The 16,355-nt window shown below is 53.7% G+C and overlaps 1 protein-coding gene across 7 annotated transcripts in view; it reads right to left on the bottom strand.

The window, feature by feature from the left end:
- PDE9A (phosphodiesterase 9A) overlaps positions 1 to 16,355 on the bottom strand; it is a 106,642-nt gene that overhangs the window by 12,423 nt on the left and 77,864 nt on the right. For all 7 annotated transcript variants that reach the window (XM_060405849.1, XM_027960791.3, XM_060405855.1 and 4 more), the window contains 4 exons: positions 13,229 to 13,313; positions 6,423 to 6,504; positions 4,800 to 4,874; positions 730 to 816 (listed from right to left, as the gene is read on the bottom strand). In XM_060405849.1, the coding sequence (XP_060261832.1) occupies positions 730 to 816; positions 4,800 to 4,874; positions 6,423 to 6,504; positions 13,229 to 13,313 (329 nt within the window). The remainder of the gene's footprint in view (positions 1 to 729; positions 817 to 4,799; positions 4,875 to 6,422; positions 6,505 to 13,228; positions 13,314 to 16,355) is intronic.

Genomic DNA, 16,355 nt, shown 5'->3' with positions numbered 1-16,355 from the left:
AGGGGAAGGTGTCCCCAGGGGACCCACAGTGGGGTGTGAAGCTGGGGGGACGGCAAGGGGGCTGCGTGTGGGGTGCCAGGTCCCCAGCCACCTCAAACCTTCCACAGGTTTTTTAAAAACCTATTTGTTTATTTGGCTGTGTCGGTAGTTGTAGCATGCAGGATCTAGTTCCCCGACCAGGTATGGAACCCGGATCTCCTGCACTGGGAGCAGGGTCACAGCCACTGGACCACAGGGAAGTCCCTTTCCACAGCCTTCTAACATTTGGCTCTGAGCAGCATTTTATTAAAAGGAAAGATCTGCTGATAAACACACACACAGTTGCACATGCACACCCCTCCCCCACATGCACACCTCACACACACGCACACACACACTTACACATGGACACACGCACAGCCCCCCATGATGCAGGCACCAGCACTCACACACGTACTCCATACACACTGGCACACACATGTATACACCTGCATAGCACCCCCTCCCCCCACACACATGCTGCTTAGAACACACTCTTCACCTGACTCTCCCTGGTTCCTACTATTTTCTCGCTCACAGACAGAAGCTTAGGAGCAGAGAGTGTCTGGTGGGGGATGGGTCCCTGCAGGATTCTCACAGGAGTGTGGCCTTTGTCTGTAGGAAGCCCAGGCCCAAAGGAAGGTCCCCACGGTCCATTCCCGGGAAACTCGATGAAACTGTATTCAGGGGCCAGCAGGGGCCCACACTCACCAGCCACCTCTTGAGCGTGATGGGGTTGATGCTGAAGTCCCTGACCAGGCCCAGGTCGTGGTACATGTGCTCCAGGCAGCTCAGCATCTGCGGGCGCAGGGGCAGAAGGATGGTCAGCAGCATGGCAGGCTGGGCCCCAGGGGAGTCCTCCCCTCCCGGGGGCCCAGGACCAAAGCCTGTTGACTAGGCGGTTTCAGGACCCCCAGAAGGGGTGTGGGGGCTTTGAAAGAGCAGTCGGGGTTAGAAGTCAATGGCATTCTCTACAGGAGGGACAGTGACCAGATGAAATGACGCTATCTCCAAATAACCACACTGGAAGTGACTTGACTTATATACACAAGCACCCAACTCGGTGGGTCAGAATCCTGGCCTGAGGTTCTGAGAGACACCTCCAATTCCCGCAGACCCTGCACGAGCCGGAGGCTGGGAGCTGAGGAGCCGAGGAGCAGCACTGACAGAAACTCATCCATCCCAAACCCGTCTCTTTGGGCCCCCAGAGCCCCCGCTGGGACGACGCACTTTCTTATGCATGAACTGAAGTGTCTGGAAGGCGAGCTTCCTTCTGGGGAGCACTCCTTCCCAAACCTCATTTCACTGAGCCGACTTCTACAGAAATCCCTGTTCAACTTGATGTTGATTTTGCTTCCAGGCCCAGAGAGGATTTACTGTCACTGTTGCAATCTATTTAAATGCCACTCAGAACTTTGAAGCTTAATCAAGCCAAGAAGAAGATTAAATGATCTTTAAAAAGTGAGAGCTTGACAAAGTGGGCTCTGCTTTCTGAGAGAAGAGCCCAGGGAGATGGGAGGTCTCAGAGTGGGGCTGACTTAGGATCACCTTAGCAGGACACCAGCCCCTGTCCCCCAGCTCCCCGCCCTGGGACCCACACCTGTGCCCTTCAGCCCCAGTGCCTGCCCTGCCCTGGTGTCTGCACAGACTTCCCATCTGCTCTGTTCACCAGGCAACCTTCTCTTCCCAAAAAGGGTGTGTTAAGGACTGAATCGTGACCCTCCAATCAAGCTGTCGAGGCCCTGAGTCCCTCTGTGACTGTGTTTGGAGAGAGGACCATTAGGGATGTAATTAAGGTTATGCAAGGTCACCAGGGCAGGCGCTAACCTGCTAGGACAGGTGTCTTTATGAGAAGAGATCAGGACACAGACACGCACAGAGGGATGTCCCTATGAGGACATAGGATGAGACAGCTGTCGACACGCGGAGGAGAAAGGCCTCGGGAGGGACCATCCTGCCCACACCTGGATCTCGGAGGTCGAGCTTCCAGACTGTGAGAAAATAGCTTTCTATTTAACCCCCGACTCTGCGGCATTTGCTATGGCAGCCCCAGCAGACCTATTCAGGGAGTGCAGCTGAAAAAACACTTTTTCTTGTTACAAAATATATGAGAACTACAAACACTGCAATTCAGGGGAAGTTTTGCAAAGCCAGTCCTACAATGAAGGGTCAATGAGCTGGCCGTGGAAGGAACACCTCTGGGAGCAAAGACTTGTGTGGCATCACAAAGAACCCACTTGGGAAACTGGAAAACACTCCAGCCCTGCAGTGGGGGCCCAGGAGGATGTCCAGATGGAAAGTCCTTGAAGGGGCCACATGCTGGTCTTCCTTGAGGGGACAGCCCAGACACAGACTGGGTGCCAAGGTTTGGAAACCGGGGCTTTAAAGGAGCCCTTGACAGAGCGTGGGGAGTGCAGGGTTGTGGCGCGAGGGCTGGCGTCCAGGCTGGTGGCCAGGTCACCCCAGCTTGGCTGGCAGCATGAGCACCTAGTCAGGGTCTAGCCGTCCAGAGCTGCTCATGCCCCCACCGTCCTGGACCAGCGGGGCTGCGGCTCTCACACCCCTGCTCCCTGCCACACTGGCCCACTCGCGGCTGCAGGCAACCCTGCAGAGCTGAAATGTTTGCTGTGAAATCAGAGTCAAGAGGCGGAGGTGATCGGCAGACAAAACCATCTGGCGCCACTTATGTGGTGGCTTCGGAGCAGGAGGGACACGTCTGTACATCTGCTCCCATGACGGCAGCTGTGGACGCTGCGGCGGGTCCTGGGCTGGCAGCTGGGTGATGGTGAGCGTGGAGGACGCATGAGATGACTACGAGGTCCCGCCTTCAAGGTGGGGCTGGGCAGATGCAGCGCTGTGGGGAGCGCTCAGAGGCTGGTCCTCTCGAGAGTGGAGCAGCATGGGGTCATCTCCCAGTCTGGTCTGTGATCAGAGGATGCTGGGCTGGGCCCTGGGTGATGCAGGGCACATCACCCCTGCATAGAGGGGAGGAAGTGAACCACTGCCACCCGGGAGCTCTGATTTCTCGGGGGGTGGCCAGATGCAGTGCTGGGGGCCACTCGGTCTGCTGAAGCTTTGAGATGTGTCCTTGTACCTGTTCATCTTTGCTGCTCATACTCCAAAATTCATGGCACCCCCAGAGGCAGTGAGCACTTCTGGTTTGCCACTTTGGGCTGGGAGACACTTAACAGAAGCAATGGAACCCTCCCAAGGCTCCCTGGGGTCGTGGAGGTGTACTGGTGAAACCCTGGGGCTAGACGACGGCCACTCAGGCCAAGCACACCTGCAGGGGGGCTGCCTCCCTCCCCTTAGCCCTGCCCTGCCAACACCTGCTCATACATCCCACAGGTGGAGTGACGAGGGCAGAGAGGCTGCCTCCCCATGGTGGATGCGGGGATCCTTCCACCTCTGACACAAAGGTGGAGCGTTCCCTCTCTGGCCACAAGCAGCCTGTGTTCTGTGGAGACAGGAATGGCAGGCTTCTGCCATCAGGGCCCCAGCTTTGCTCTTTCTCCCTGTGGGCTGAGGTCGCCATGACTACAGGGAGCGTGAGATGTGCTCAAAGCGCACTTGCCCACTTGCTGAACACAGGGGTGCGTGTTCTAAGCTCCCATGGGCCCACTTGCTCATGGACAGGCCAGCAGGGTCCCCTCTTCAGCGGAAGCTACTGGGATAAGAGGTCGTCATGCTTCTCCCGGAACACCTGACTCTTCTCTTCCTGCCCTGCTCCACGTCCATCTTCGATCAAGCACTGATCCGGCAGGTGACACTTGGAAGAGCCCCTCCTCACTGACCTCCCAGCTCCGGTCCTGCGTGCTGGTTGGTTGGATGTTTTGGAGCACCCGTGCCATCCAGCTGCTCTTCTCAGGGTGGACCAGATGGGGTGGAGGTGAGATCTGTGCTTCCCCGCCCCTCTTGCTGGGGCTCTTCTTACCCCAGGAGACCACACGAGTGACAGTGGTTCACGCAGGAGAGTCTGGGGTACACGATCATTTCCCGGACCTGCAGGGAAGTCGCTCTGCCGCTCTTGTCCAACAGCGTGAGCCTTTCTGTGCTCCTGTGTGACCGAAAAGCTGGCGAGAATCCGCTGCTTTCGGTGGCCTGAGATCTATGCGGCTTTGTGATTTCTTGGGGTTCAGAGAGAAGAGGGTGTATCTGACATTATTAGGTAATAGACTAAACAAACAACCGTTGCCATGCTTGTGTTTTCTCAGCAAAAGGGAAATTTAAAAGAACTGTCGTACTGTAAGATGTTACTCTGAGTCCTTGAAGATTTCCCTGGTGCCTCACACAATAAAGAATTCACCTGCCAATTCAGGAGACCCAGGTTCGATCCCTGGCTTGGGACAATACCCTGGACAGAGGAGCCTGGCAGGCTGCAGTCCATGGGTCACAGAGTCAGACATGACGGAGCGACACAGCATGGGTCCTCAAGTCCTCACAGCTCCCCAGGCTGACCACTCTCAGCGGGACCTCAAGTGGAAGCCCCCTCCTGAAATAATCCCGAAGCCTGGAGGCTCACTCCCACGGGAGCTCGGCAGCTGCCCTGGGGGATCAGGATGTGGCCCGGTGGTGGGGTATGGGGGCGCTTCTGAGCAGCCAGATCTTGGTGTGAGGCTCCGCTGCTCACATTCTGGCTCAGGGCCTTCCCGAGCCCAAGGGGCACCTGGCTGCAAAACTGGGGAAGCAAGTTAAAAGGAAGAGAAGAGAAAGGAGAAGAGGGATGGGGATGCCTCCCGTCCGGTCCCCGAGGCTGGCGCCCATTCCAATGACTCACTCACCTCATTGGGCTCCCAGAGCCAGACGTCGAAGGTGGGCTTCCGCAGGGCATCTATGGTCTCAGGGGACAGCAGGTACTGGAGGGACAGGCAGTAGTGTGAGCTGGCTCCGGCCTCTATGCTGCACAAAGGCCTGCCACGCCTTCTCCACGTCGTCCCGACCCCTCTCAGGACACCTCAAAGTCCATTCTCGAGACCATACCCATGAGTTCTGGAGGGGGCAACACTAGAGGGACGGACCCCCCACTGGTGGGGGCTGGGGCTGGGGGAGCGCTTCAGGACTGAGCAGGGGCTGAGGGGGCGTCTGGGGGAGACACGGTGTTCACCCCTGATCGTGGTGGAGGGCATGTGGCCGTGTAAGCCTGTCACACTTGACAGTGCCCCACACCTGCAGAGGGTGACCCTTACTGTGTGCTAGTGACACCCCGAGAAACCTGACTTTAAAAAATACAATAAAGGGAAATCGAGGGGAAAGAGTCTGGCATGCATTCAAACGCTGGCTAAGAAGCTATTTTGAGGTTTGTGTTCGGAACCTGTCACTAGTTCAGCCGTGGGCTAACAGCACAGCTTCTGGGTTCTATGGAACACCGGAGTTTAGGTTACGCTGTCAGAGGAAACAGAAGATTGTGGACACAAGACAGTCACGGTGTTTGGAATTAAATCCAGTCATCTCCTAGGTCTTTCTGTCTGTGTTTTTAGAAGGAACCTCTTTGGAAGATGGGTGCCTTCTGTTCGGGACCCAGGCTGGGCCTTGTGACTCCCAGGGCAGGGTCCCAAGGGGTGCGCCGTGTATTCCTGTGGGAAAGGGCACTTGGGTCCACGTGATGACCTTGGACAATATTCAGTGTGTCTTTCATATCCGAGTCAGGGAGACCCCTTGCAACTCTGGAAGGCTCTCTGCTGCTGTGGGAACGGTGGCGAGTTGGGGGTTCGGCCTTGTGCATGGCCAGCAACCCCAGCCCCCTGCCCCCGTCTGGAGGATCTTGGTCTTGGCAAAGCCCAGATCTTAGTGGGCAAATATATAAAACTCAGTTGGGCCAGCATCCCGCTCAGTCTCCAGTTGAAGGCATTGTGAGATGGAGGACCACAGTCATGGGACTCGTCTTTTGTAGCTGTCTGAAGACCCTCCCAACTCCCAGGGCATTGCCTGCTCTAACAAGGGCCTCTCTCCTGTAACTGATACATCCTCTGTGACCCAAAACTAAAACTTCTCGTGATAATCACCTATTCTTCAGGGACGGGAGATGCAATGAAGCAGATTATAAATAATTTAGTTGAAAATGAAAGTTCTTTCAAGTAACATTTGAGCGTCAGAACCGTTTGTTCACCGAGGTGGCGATGGGGGTTGAGTGGATACCAGCGAGGAGCTATGATCTCCTGGCAGTGAGCTGTGGTCTGGGACCACTTCTGCTAAACAAACGTCAACGAGAAAATATATTCTGCCTAAGAATAACAGAAGCATGCCACGGCCAGGGCCCTGGCGAGAGCTGGCTTTGCAAACACGCAGACTGCAGTGGGGCTGGGAGGCCAGGGAGGCCCTGGGTGGGGCCAGAGGTGGGTGGGGGTGTGTGCCCTGAGGCTCTGGACACAGATGGTGGTTTCTTCACAGGCAGGCTGTCATCTTACCTTGGGGTAAGAGGGGACATCGCGTCGAGGCGTCAACTTCTTGTTGTTATCCAAAAAACTGTACTTGCAGGGACAGCTGGTCCTGAAGAGAAAAGCAAAGATTACTTCTGGCACCGCCACCTTGGGCTTGGTGTAGTCTGGGCAGCTAACTGTGGGGACCTCATTGGAGCCCAAACAACAAGCCCCAGAGGTGATGGGCATGTACACACTGCTATATTTAAAATGAGTAAGGAACAAGGTCCTACTGTATAGCACAGGGGACTCTGCTCAATGTTACACGGCAGCCTGGATGGGAGAGGGAGGGAGAATGGATATATATATGTATGGCTGAGTCCATTCGCTGTTCACCTGAAACCATCACAACACTGTTAATCGGCTCTACCCCAACACAAAACAAAACGTTTAAAATACATAAAAAAAGAGTTAGTCCATGAAGAAAACCTAGCACACTGCCCGCATGTAGTAGATAATAAATAACATAATTGACACTGCTAAGAAACACCCCAAACTCAATCCAACCTGAACCCCACAAACTGCTTTCGTCTTATTTGTTCCAGAAAGATAAGCCACAGAGCCAGAGATGTCTCACTACTAAACCCCAAGGACCCCTGCTGGACCTCCTGAGATGATACTGAGCTCTCAGAAAATACATCATCTTCACTTTAGAGAGGCTTCTAAAAATCTTTTTCTCATGATGTGGGTAAGACACGTTTACTCTAAAAAGTTAAAAAACCATAGAAGTTAAAAAACTAGTAAGTCCCATTTTACCCACTTCTTTCCTCTAAATCTCACGCCTGGAAATGCCTTCTGTTAAGTTCGGGGCATCCTTCCAGAACCTTCCTCGGCATGGACACACATGGGCAGCCCCCAGTCCTTCTCAACAAGGATGGAATTGTACGGAGCTCGCTCTCTGGCAGCTTGCCTTTTCCACTAATGTGTCACAAACGCAATGCCGATGCTTCAGAGAGCTCAACCTCTTCCAAAAGCACATGCTCCTTGGGTGCCAGGGTGCGGTGGACCACAGGCCATCAACCCCCTCCTGTGACGGACTCTGAGGACACCCCACCTTACACACACGCTAAATTTGCTGTCTGACTTCGTTTCACCGTTTAACATCGAGCAACAAGAACGGAACAAACGGAGCCCGCTGGTTTTGGAGGGAAGCCCCCTTCTAACGTCAGGGCCGAGTGCTGGCCTGTGGGGACACATCTGGGGGCTGCAGGTGGGCGCTGCTCCAGGAGTCTGGGCATCTTAACTCCTTGTGAAGGAACTCCCAGTCCCCTCAAAACAGGGAACCCCAGGGGTGTCTAAACTCTGCCCCCTCCTGCCTTGTGTGAGATTCCCAGATAGGGGACGGGGCCAACACAGAAACCCGTGCAGGTCTGTAAATAACGTTTCATCTCCTGGGAGAGCAATTCATATCGTATTGTAAAAGCCATAAAGAAACTCATATCCTTTAAGCCGCAAGCCTCCGCTGGGGAATTTACCTTAAGAAAAGAATTAGATGCAAGCAAACGGCTCAAAAGTATTTACCACAGCGTTATCTACTGCTGCAAAAACCAGAGTAGAAGCTACCTGAATGTCCCCCAGTGGGAAATAATTTAAATCATTATGGTATTGCGACAGGGAGGTCTGTTATATCATCTCTAATTACAAGTATTATATGTAGCTAGGGAATGTGGGGTGAAAAGGGAAAAAGAAACGTTGCCTACAGTATATCCTGAAAAGGAATAGAGAACAATTTACCAAGAAAAGAACCCATTCATTTGGTGAGTGAGAATGAGAGTTGGACCACAGCCTTCAGAATGTCTGAGGCTGCATTTTGATCTATTGATTGTTTACAATTCTGTAAGTGTAAAAAAGGTTACAACACGGTATTTCATACTTGTTTTTCAAAACTGGGCCTCTGTACACAGAAGAACATCTGGGAAGCTCTGGACTGGATTTCAGCTGGAAGCACTGTGGTTGCTGCAGTTATTATCGACTCTTCCCCACCACCAGTATTGTCTGCAGGTTAGAGGAGGAGGCTATACCACGTGCAAACTCAGAATAACACACCTGCTCCTTTTTGGAAAAAGGAGCTCAGTGTGATCTTCTCAGTGTGCCACGTCTTCCCTCCACCCGATGCCTGGGAGACTCATCCGAGGTGCTTGGGACAGCTTCGCGTGTGGAGGGAGATTTTAAGACAGCCGGAGCAAAAGAGGAACAAAGCGAACCAGGAAAACGCGCCAACCAGATGATGTCTGGGGTCGCCCTTGTACATGAGAACTTCCATTGACACACAGCTAAGCAGTGAGAACTTGTCTATGCTCTGAAGATCACACGCAGCATTGTCATTATTCTTCCCGTACTTTTAACCTCTTCTGAACCAACATCCGCACGCATGCTGGGCAGGCTGGTTGTGCACCTTTCCCAGGAGGGCTGCGTGAGCTTCTGCCACCCAGGATGGTTTGACTGCTGGGATCTCTCTGCTTGCTCAAAAACCCCAGCGTTGGGAGGTCCTGCCAGGGCCTGCCCACGTTGTCCAGGTGCCCCTGCCAGCTCCATCTGTGCCCGTTGCCACGGGAACCAGCATCCTCCAGCTGACAGAGCCTCTGGCATGGTGTCTCTCCTTTTCTATTTGGGGCTGGCTTTTGCTTTTGTGTTCTGCGCTCCCAGCCCTCCCTCTCCTGGGGCTCAGCCCAGTGGTCAAGGCCAGTGTTTGGGACAGAAGCAGAGATGGTAGGCTCCAGGGTCCTTGGATGCTGCCCTGAGGGTTCTCGCAGAGCCCCATTGGGATGAACCTTCCGGCTCCACTCTGTGGACAAGTGCTCAGTGGGGTCGGACCTTGCCCTACAGCTGGGTGGGCAATTCGCCTTCTTTCCTCTTGGGGAAAAGCCAAGAGAAACTCAAGGCCTGAGTCTCAGGGGACTCTTGCCCGCTCTGAGGGTGTCTGTGGGTCTGAGTCTGATCCAACCCAACCACTATCCTGTTATTCCCTGGGGGAAGATGGTTTTGGTCCATGCTGACCCTTGGCTCCAAGGCCACACTGTGGTGTGCTCATGGGTGGGTGAAGGTGGTCATCACTTCAGACTCACTGACCACCTGAGCGGGTACAGAGCTGGGCTCACCCAGATTGGGACCTTTGTTCCTCTCTCAGCCCCACCATAGGCAGGACCACCGCCCAGCTGGGCTGACATCGTCAGAAACAGCTGCTCAGCTGTGTGATCCCAAGTAACAAAGCTGGTCCCAGGTAACAAGCCAGGTCCCGGGATGCTGAATGGCCTGACCATCTGTGTGATTAGTTAGGATGGAACCCTGACATCAACAGAGACTGAGGGCAATGCAAAGGACTTACCCTCCGTCTGAGTCCATTTCTCCATATAGAAAAGGGCAGGGCTGCTTGTATGGGGCACAGGGGGCTGCCAGACTCCTGGGCCAGGGTCCCAGGTGGGTGATGCTGCTGCGGATCAGACCTATGCCCAGGAGGCTAGATTTCCTTTTTCCGATTGTGTCGGCAATGTTTGAGACTTCACGCTACTCTATTTTTGAACGAACAGTTACAATTACTCGTCTCTCACCTACATGGCTGCTGTGAAAACTGCTGGCTGAGATGACATCGCTCTAGACTTGGTTACGACACAGGGAGGGCGCCTCTTTGGATTACCGCGGCACTGTGAGCTCCAAGAATGCACTTCTGGCAGGGGCAGCATATGGAAGGGGCTTCAACACTTGGATGAGCCCAGCTGCCTCTGCCCCAGAGGAGCACCTGCAGGGGACATCTCATCTCCCCTGTGCTCTGAGATCAGGCAGGTCTTCTCCACGCGGTGTGTTATGTCCCCTATGTGTCCTCATACCCTGAGGTCCTAACAGCACCTCTGACTGTGACCTCATTTGGAACAGGGCTGTCACAGACGTAATGAGTTCAGATCGGCCATGCTGGAGGAAGGTGACCCCTCACCCAGTATGACTGCTGCTGTTCAGTTGCCAAGTCATATCTGATTCTTTGCCCCCACCCTCAGCCCCAACCTCCCCACCGACTGAGGCACACCAGGGTTCCCTGTCCTTCATTATCTCATGGAGTTTGCCCAAGTTCACATCCTCTGAATTGGTGATGCCATCCAACCAACTCATCCACTGTCCTCCCCTTCTCCTCTTGCACTCAATCTTTCCCAGCATCAGGGTCCTTTCCAATCAGTCAGCTCTTCGCATCAGGTTGCGCATCAGGTATTGGAGCTTCAGCTTCAGCATCGGTCCTTCCAGTGAATATTCAGGGTTGATCTCCTTTAGGATTTACTGGTTTGATCTCCTTGCAGTCCAAGGGACGCTCAAGAGTCTTCTCCAGCACCACAGTTTAAAAGCATCCATTCTTCGGGACTCAGCCTTCTTTACTGTCCAGCTCTCACATCCGTGTGAGTTGACTGGCAATAGGGGACACTTGGACGCAGAGATAGACACACAGAGAGAGGCCATGTGGAGACAGAGGCAGACCCTGGAGTGATGCTCTGCAAGCCAAGGAGCCCCAGGAATCACCAACACCCCCAGAAGCTGGAAGAGAGGCCTGGAACAGGTCCCCTGAGAGCCTTCCCGGGGAGCCCGGCCTTCCTGACACCTTTGTTTCAGACTTCTAACGCTCACAACTGTGGGAAATAAACTACTGTTTTCAGCCCTCCGTTAGTGGTACTTCGTTATAGCAGCCGCAGGAAACTAACACAACCTGGGTGAAATTCTGATTTTTCTCTTGCGATCCTAACGGCCAGTACCAGAGACCATACCGGAAGCACTGCCTCGCCCCTGCCCGCAGCGGGCTCTGTACAGACGAGGGCGCCTGCAGCCTGGCGGGGGCAGGCCTGGCTGGTGGGGGCTCATGACTCACCCTGGCTGTTCCGGGAAGGTGGCAGGAGTCAGTTATTTGAGAAGGGCTGAGAGGCTGCATTATAAACCCCTTCCTACTGCGCGCACCTTCAGCTAACCTGTGTGCCCAGTTGCTACATCACGTCTGACTCTGCAACCTCACGGACTACAGCCCGCCAGGCTCCTCTGTCGATGGGGTTTCCCAGGCAAGGATGCTGGAGCCAGTTGTCAGTTCCTTTTCCAGGGGATCTAGTTTGGATCTTCCCGACCCAGGGATCAAACCCGCATCTCCTGCGGTGCAGGCAGACTCTTTACCACCGCGCCACCTGGGAACCAACTACACCTCACAAAAGCCAACCTGTCTCCCACAAGTGCTCTGTGGGCTCCATGGATGCAACATGTTTGTGAGTGAGGCGATTCCACAGACGGAAGGTGCCGGATGGGGCCCAGAGTGCACCCCTGTCCCCTCTCGCTGCAGCAGACATGGCACTGGGCCACAGGCAGCCAGTCCCAGGCTGGTCTCAGAGAATCCAAACTAGATGACAAGTATGACGTGAACATGGCATGGTCCTGGGAAGACATGCCAATGCGGCTCTGAGCCCATCAGGCTAGTCCTGAGCCCACCCCAAGGCTGCCAGCCTCACTCTCTGTCAGGACCACCAGCTTCCCTGTCCCCTCCTGGCCCAAAGGCCCCGCACTCAGCCACCCTCCCCACTAAGCAGGTTGCCCTCGATTTTGAAAATTCCGGGAATGACCTTCAGGGTGTGAGGTGGCCTTGTAAGATGATCCAGTGTGTTTGCACAGGGCTGTGAGTGGGCCCAGGAGTCCTGCTAAGTCCCATTAGGCCCAACGTAAACTCAGCCACCTTAGTGGCATGGGGTTCTGGGGGTGACAGGCCACATTGTCACCACATGGGCTCTGGCTGGCTGACCGTGGGCATGAAGCAACCCCAGAGGGCAGACAGGCGGAGCTGGTCGCTTCAGAGAGCACCCATCACAGCCCTGCACACAGTCAGTGCCCCACACATGCACCATGTCCCACGTCATCTCAGCCAACGGGGCATCTCCACCCCCAACCTGAACCTCTGCTTTGACCCCAGTTTGGCCAGGGGTCCAGCTGCACCCGAAACCCCACTCTCCAAGAAGTGCTTGGGGTGTTTTTTTCATGGATTTCGGCAGCCTGGGCACCTCACCCTGGCTCCCCAGGGGCACGCATGGAGGGACGCTCGTTCTGAGGGACAAGTGACTTCTGTGTCTAGATTGTGGTATTGCTCCCCCAACTGGCCACTCTGCGCTGTTGCTAAGGCGCTTCAGTCGTGTCCAACTCTGTGCAACCCCCTAGATGTCAGCCCACCAGGCTCCCCTGTCCCTGGGATTCTCCAGGCAAGAACACTGGAGTGGGTTGCCATTTCCTTCTCCAATGCATGATAATGAAAAGTGAAAGTGAAGTCGCTCAGTCATGTCCGACTCTTCGCGACCCCATGGACTGCAGCCTACCAGGCTCCTCTGTCCATGGGATTTTCCAGGCAAGAGTACTGAAGTGGGTTGCCATTGCCTTCTCTGACTCTGCACTGTGAGGACGTCCATATGGAAGCGGGGCCTCTGAGGCCCCAGGACATGCGTCCTCTGGAAGCCAAAGGTCCTTCTCCTTTAATTGATCCCTTTTTCAAAATAATTGATGTCGACTTTGTTCAAGCCGAGGGTGTGAATCTTAACCATTTTCTGTAGGATGCTTCCTCTCTTCTTGTGTGACGTCATCCTCCCCGCCTCCCACAGCCATATCCTCTCTTTTATGAGAAGAAAGCTGTGTAACTAAAAAGCAGATCCCAGACAGTGCCCACTCAAGCCCAGCTGAACCAGATTCTTCAGCCTCGCTTCTGGGGAAAAAAAAGCCCAAGGCCCCCTCCGCCCCATATGGCTACGCAGTGCTCTCCCCGAGTCGTCTGCCTGCGCCTCCCCCGGTGCACACCTTACCTGTTGCTTCTGGCTGCCAGCTCCTCCCTCATCTTTTTAATGTCACTCTTGCATTTCTCAATCTCCACCACTTTTAGTCCTTCCACTGGGGACCAAGAGAAACAAGGAGGTTACCATGGATACACGCGAAGGATGGGGAGGCTGGTAACTGGGGGTTACCACGGCTCCCATGTCCACTACGCGGTGGGAAGGAGGGGAGGCTGGCTCAGACACTGGTTCCCACTCCCGCCCACCCTGCTGGTTCTCTGGCCTCCCACTCACTCAGCTGAAACAGCTGCCCCCAAACACACGCCTGTTCATCGCATTCAGGCCCATTGTCCCTCTAGGATGGAAGCCCCTCCCCCGCCCCACTCCATGAATCTCCACTCTGCCCTCACCCACTTCTTGCTTTCTCTCCATACCCCTAAGCACCAGCTGAGGATCTGGGACAGAGCGTCTTTTATCCCCCAAAGAAAAGGGGGGTTAAGTGTTCCCAGGGTATTAAAATGCAACGGAAGTTTCAGGGGGCAAAATCACAGCTTCCCAGCAAGAATGGAAATTTCATTAAGATAAGGAGCTCTGCACTTTAAGATCCTGTAGAGCAGTTAACCAGGCGAAGTCCAGACCTGAAATGGTGAGAAATGAACAGGCCAGGAGAAGGGCCCCAGGCTTGATCATACTTCCGGGGTGCTGGGGCGAGGGGGGGTCCCCTTAAGTCAGCACACTACTATTTTGTTTTCCATCAGAGGATGAACTGGCGCTTACACCCACAAGCGAGTATTCAACTTCAAAACGTACACACTTGGCAGGTGCATATTTAGCCCAGAAATGCTGCCAGCTTTGGAAAGGCTTTCTGACTAGAGTCAGTTCATAAGAAATAAAAAAGATGAGCTTTGTTACTTTGTAATCACACCTCGATTTTTATGCAAAAAGATACTACCCACGATGCCACGCATCCCCCTTTTCATCCAGCGTGGCTCTGAATATGGCTAAAAATAAAATGCAGATGATTTCTGAAAGAAAAACAAAGCAGAGCAGCTCGGTGACTTCCGCTGGTTTCCATTAATCCCCTCCCGCCGGGAGGAGCTGTCAGCAGCTCTGGAGCTCATGGCGGTGGAAATTTTCCCAGCACCGCCCTGGGCTCTGGGCAGACAGGCAGGAACTAGAACCTCCCTGGGCGGGTTTTCTAAACATTTCAGGGTCAGGGGCCGAGCGGGGGCCAGGCTTTGTGAAACCACGGCATCCTTCCGTCTGTGTGGCAGGAATCTGGAGGATGTGATCTTTGAATCTGGTCCTGGTGACTCTGCCATGTGGGATGCCAAGGCAGAGGCTCAAAAACCACCTCCTCCCTTCGGTACCAGGACGCGGGGCAGTGAGCTGGAGGGGTGGAGGAAATGACATAGGTACTCCAAGCTCCTGCTGGGACCCCACATCCTCCTCTGGGGTCGGAGGCTCTCAGCCTTCTCTTGCACCACCCTGTTACGAGGTGGACGGACTGGGTCCACTCCCAAGAAGGAGTGCAGCAACACACATCGTAAAGGTTTGCACTGGGGCCAGGAGTGTGCACGCCTCACACTCAGGGCATGCCTCAGCCTCGGTCCCACTGCAGATGCTCACCCCTCGGAGGAGGGGACTACGTTGCAGCCGTGTCTGTCACTGGGACATACAGTGGAGTCAACATCAGTGGCAGGAAGGGGCCCAGGAAAGGGCTGCTAACACGTGAAGGGCAGAACATTTCACAAAGGGGAATACAGCTGGAGAAGGGACCTGGCATGTGGCATAGACTTGGATCCAAAAAGGGAATCCATGTGGGGAAAAGACAGACCATGCTGTACAGTCCAAACCGGGCAGCGGTGCCCTGCCAGGCAGGGTCCACGGTTACACTCATTATGTTTCCAGCATCACTTTTCTGAATACAAAATAACCTATGACTACTACAGAAAATGGAGCAAATACAGGGCCTATCAAAGAAGAGTATTTAAAAATCTATCCATGAGCCCACTGGGCCAGAAGGGAATTCATTTACTATTATATGGTGTTGGAGAAGACTCTTGAGAGTTCCTTGGACTGCAAGGAGATCAAACCAGTCAATCTTAGGAAATTAATCCTGAATATTCATTGGAGGAACTGATGCTGAGGCTGAAGCTCCAATACTTTGGCCACCTGATGCCAAGAGCAAACTCAGTGGAAAAGACCCTGATGCTGGGAAAGACTGAAGGCATGAGGAGAAGGGGATGACAGAGGATAAGATGGTTGGATGGTGTCACCAGCTCGATGGAGATGAGTTTGAGCAAGCTCCAGGAGATAGTGAAGCACAGGGAAGCCTGGCGCGCCGCAGTCCATGGGATTGCAAAGAGTCAGACACGACTCAGCGACTGAACAATGTATTATATATATGTGTGTGTGTATCCCTCCAGGCATTTCTCTCCCACCCCCGTGCATTCTTAATATCTATCTATTTACTCTTATTTTTAAAAAGACAGAAGATTTTCCGGTCAATCCAGTGGTTAAGGCTTCGTCTTTCAATGCAGGGGGCCCAGGGTTCAATACCTGGTCGGGGAGCTAAGATCCAATATACCTTGAAGCCAAAAAACCAAAACGTAAGATAGAAACAATACTGTAACAAATTAGATAAAGACTTTAAAAATGATCCACATCAAAAAAAATTTCTTAAAAAAAAATTTGGGGATCATGCTGCTCTGTTTTCTCATTTGCTTTTTTCCATCATCAAGGTCAAGGATGCTCCTGTTAGCAGCTGCCCACTAGCTCACGGCTCTTGGTGGCTGCCTGATGTTTGATCGAGTGGATACTGGAATTGATGTAGATCAGATTCCTTGGCCATTTATTGGGGGTGATGTTAAGATTCAGTCTTTTGGGCTACATGGTATGATATCACTTATCTGAATCTCAGAGATCCAGAATTTACGGCAAAAATGTTTATGAAATGGAGTCTGGTTGCCAAGGAAATTGACGGTGAGCAATGAGGTGGCAAAAAGTGCATTCATCACTGGATGAGAAAACGTGCCATGGGATTAAAGCGCCAGAGCGCAGGGAGGAAGCCGGGAGGCACTGGGCGGATGCAGGCACGCACAGACCTGGGGCAGTCCCTCCCAGGCCTCGCTGGACACCAGGCTCCCTTTTGGAAAAT

The sequence above is a fragment of the Ovis aries genome, chromosome 1 (assembly GCF_016772045.2).
Source record: "Ovis aries strain OAR_USU_Benz2616 breed Rambouillet chromosome 1, ARS-UI_Ramb_v3.0, whole genome shotgun sequence".
In the NCBI taxonomy this organism is placed as follows: domain Eukaryota; kingdom Metazoa; phylum Chordata; class Mammalia; order Artiodactyla; family Bovidae; genus Ovis; species Ovis aries.
This window is presented reverse-complemented; position numbering and strand designations above follow the sequence as displayed.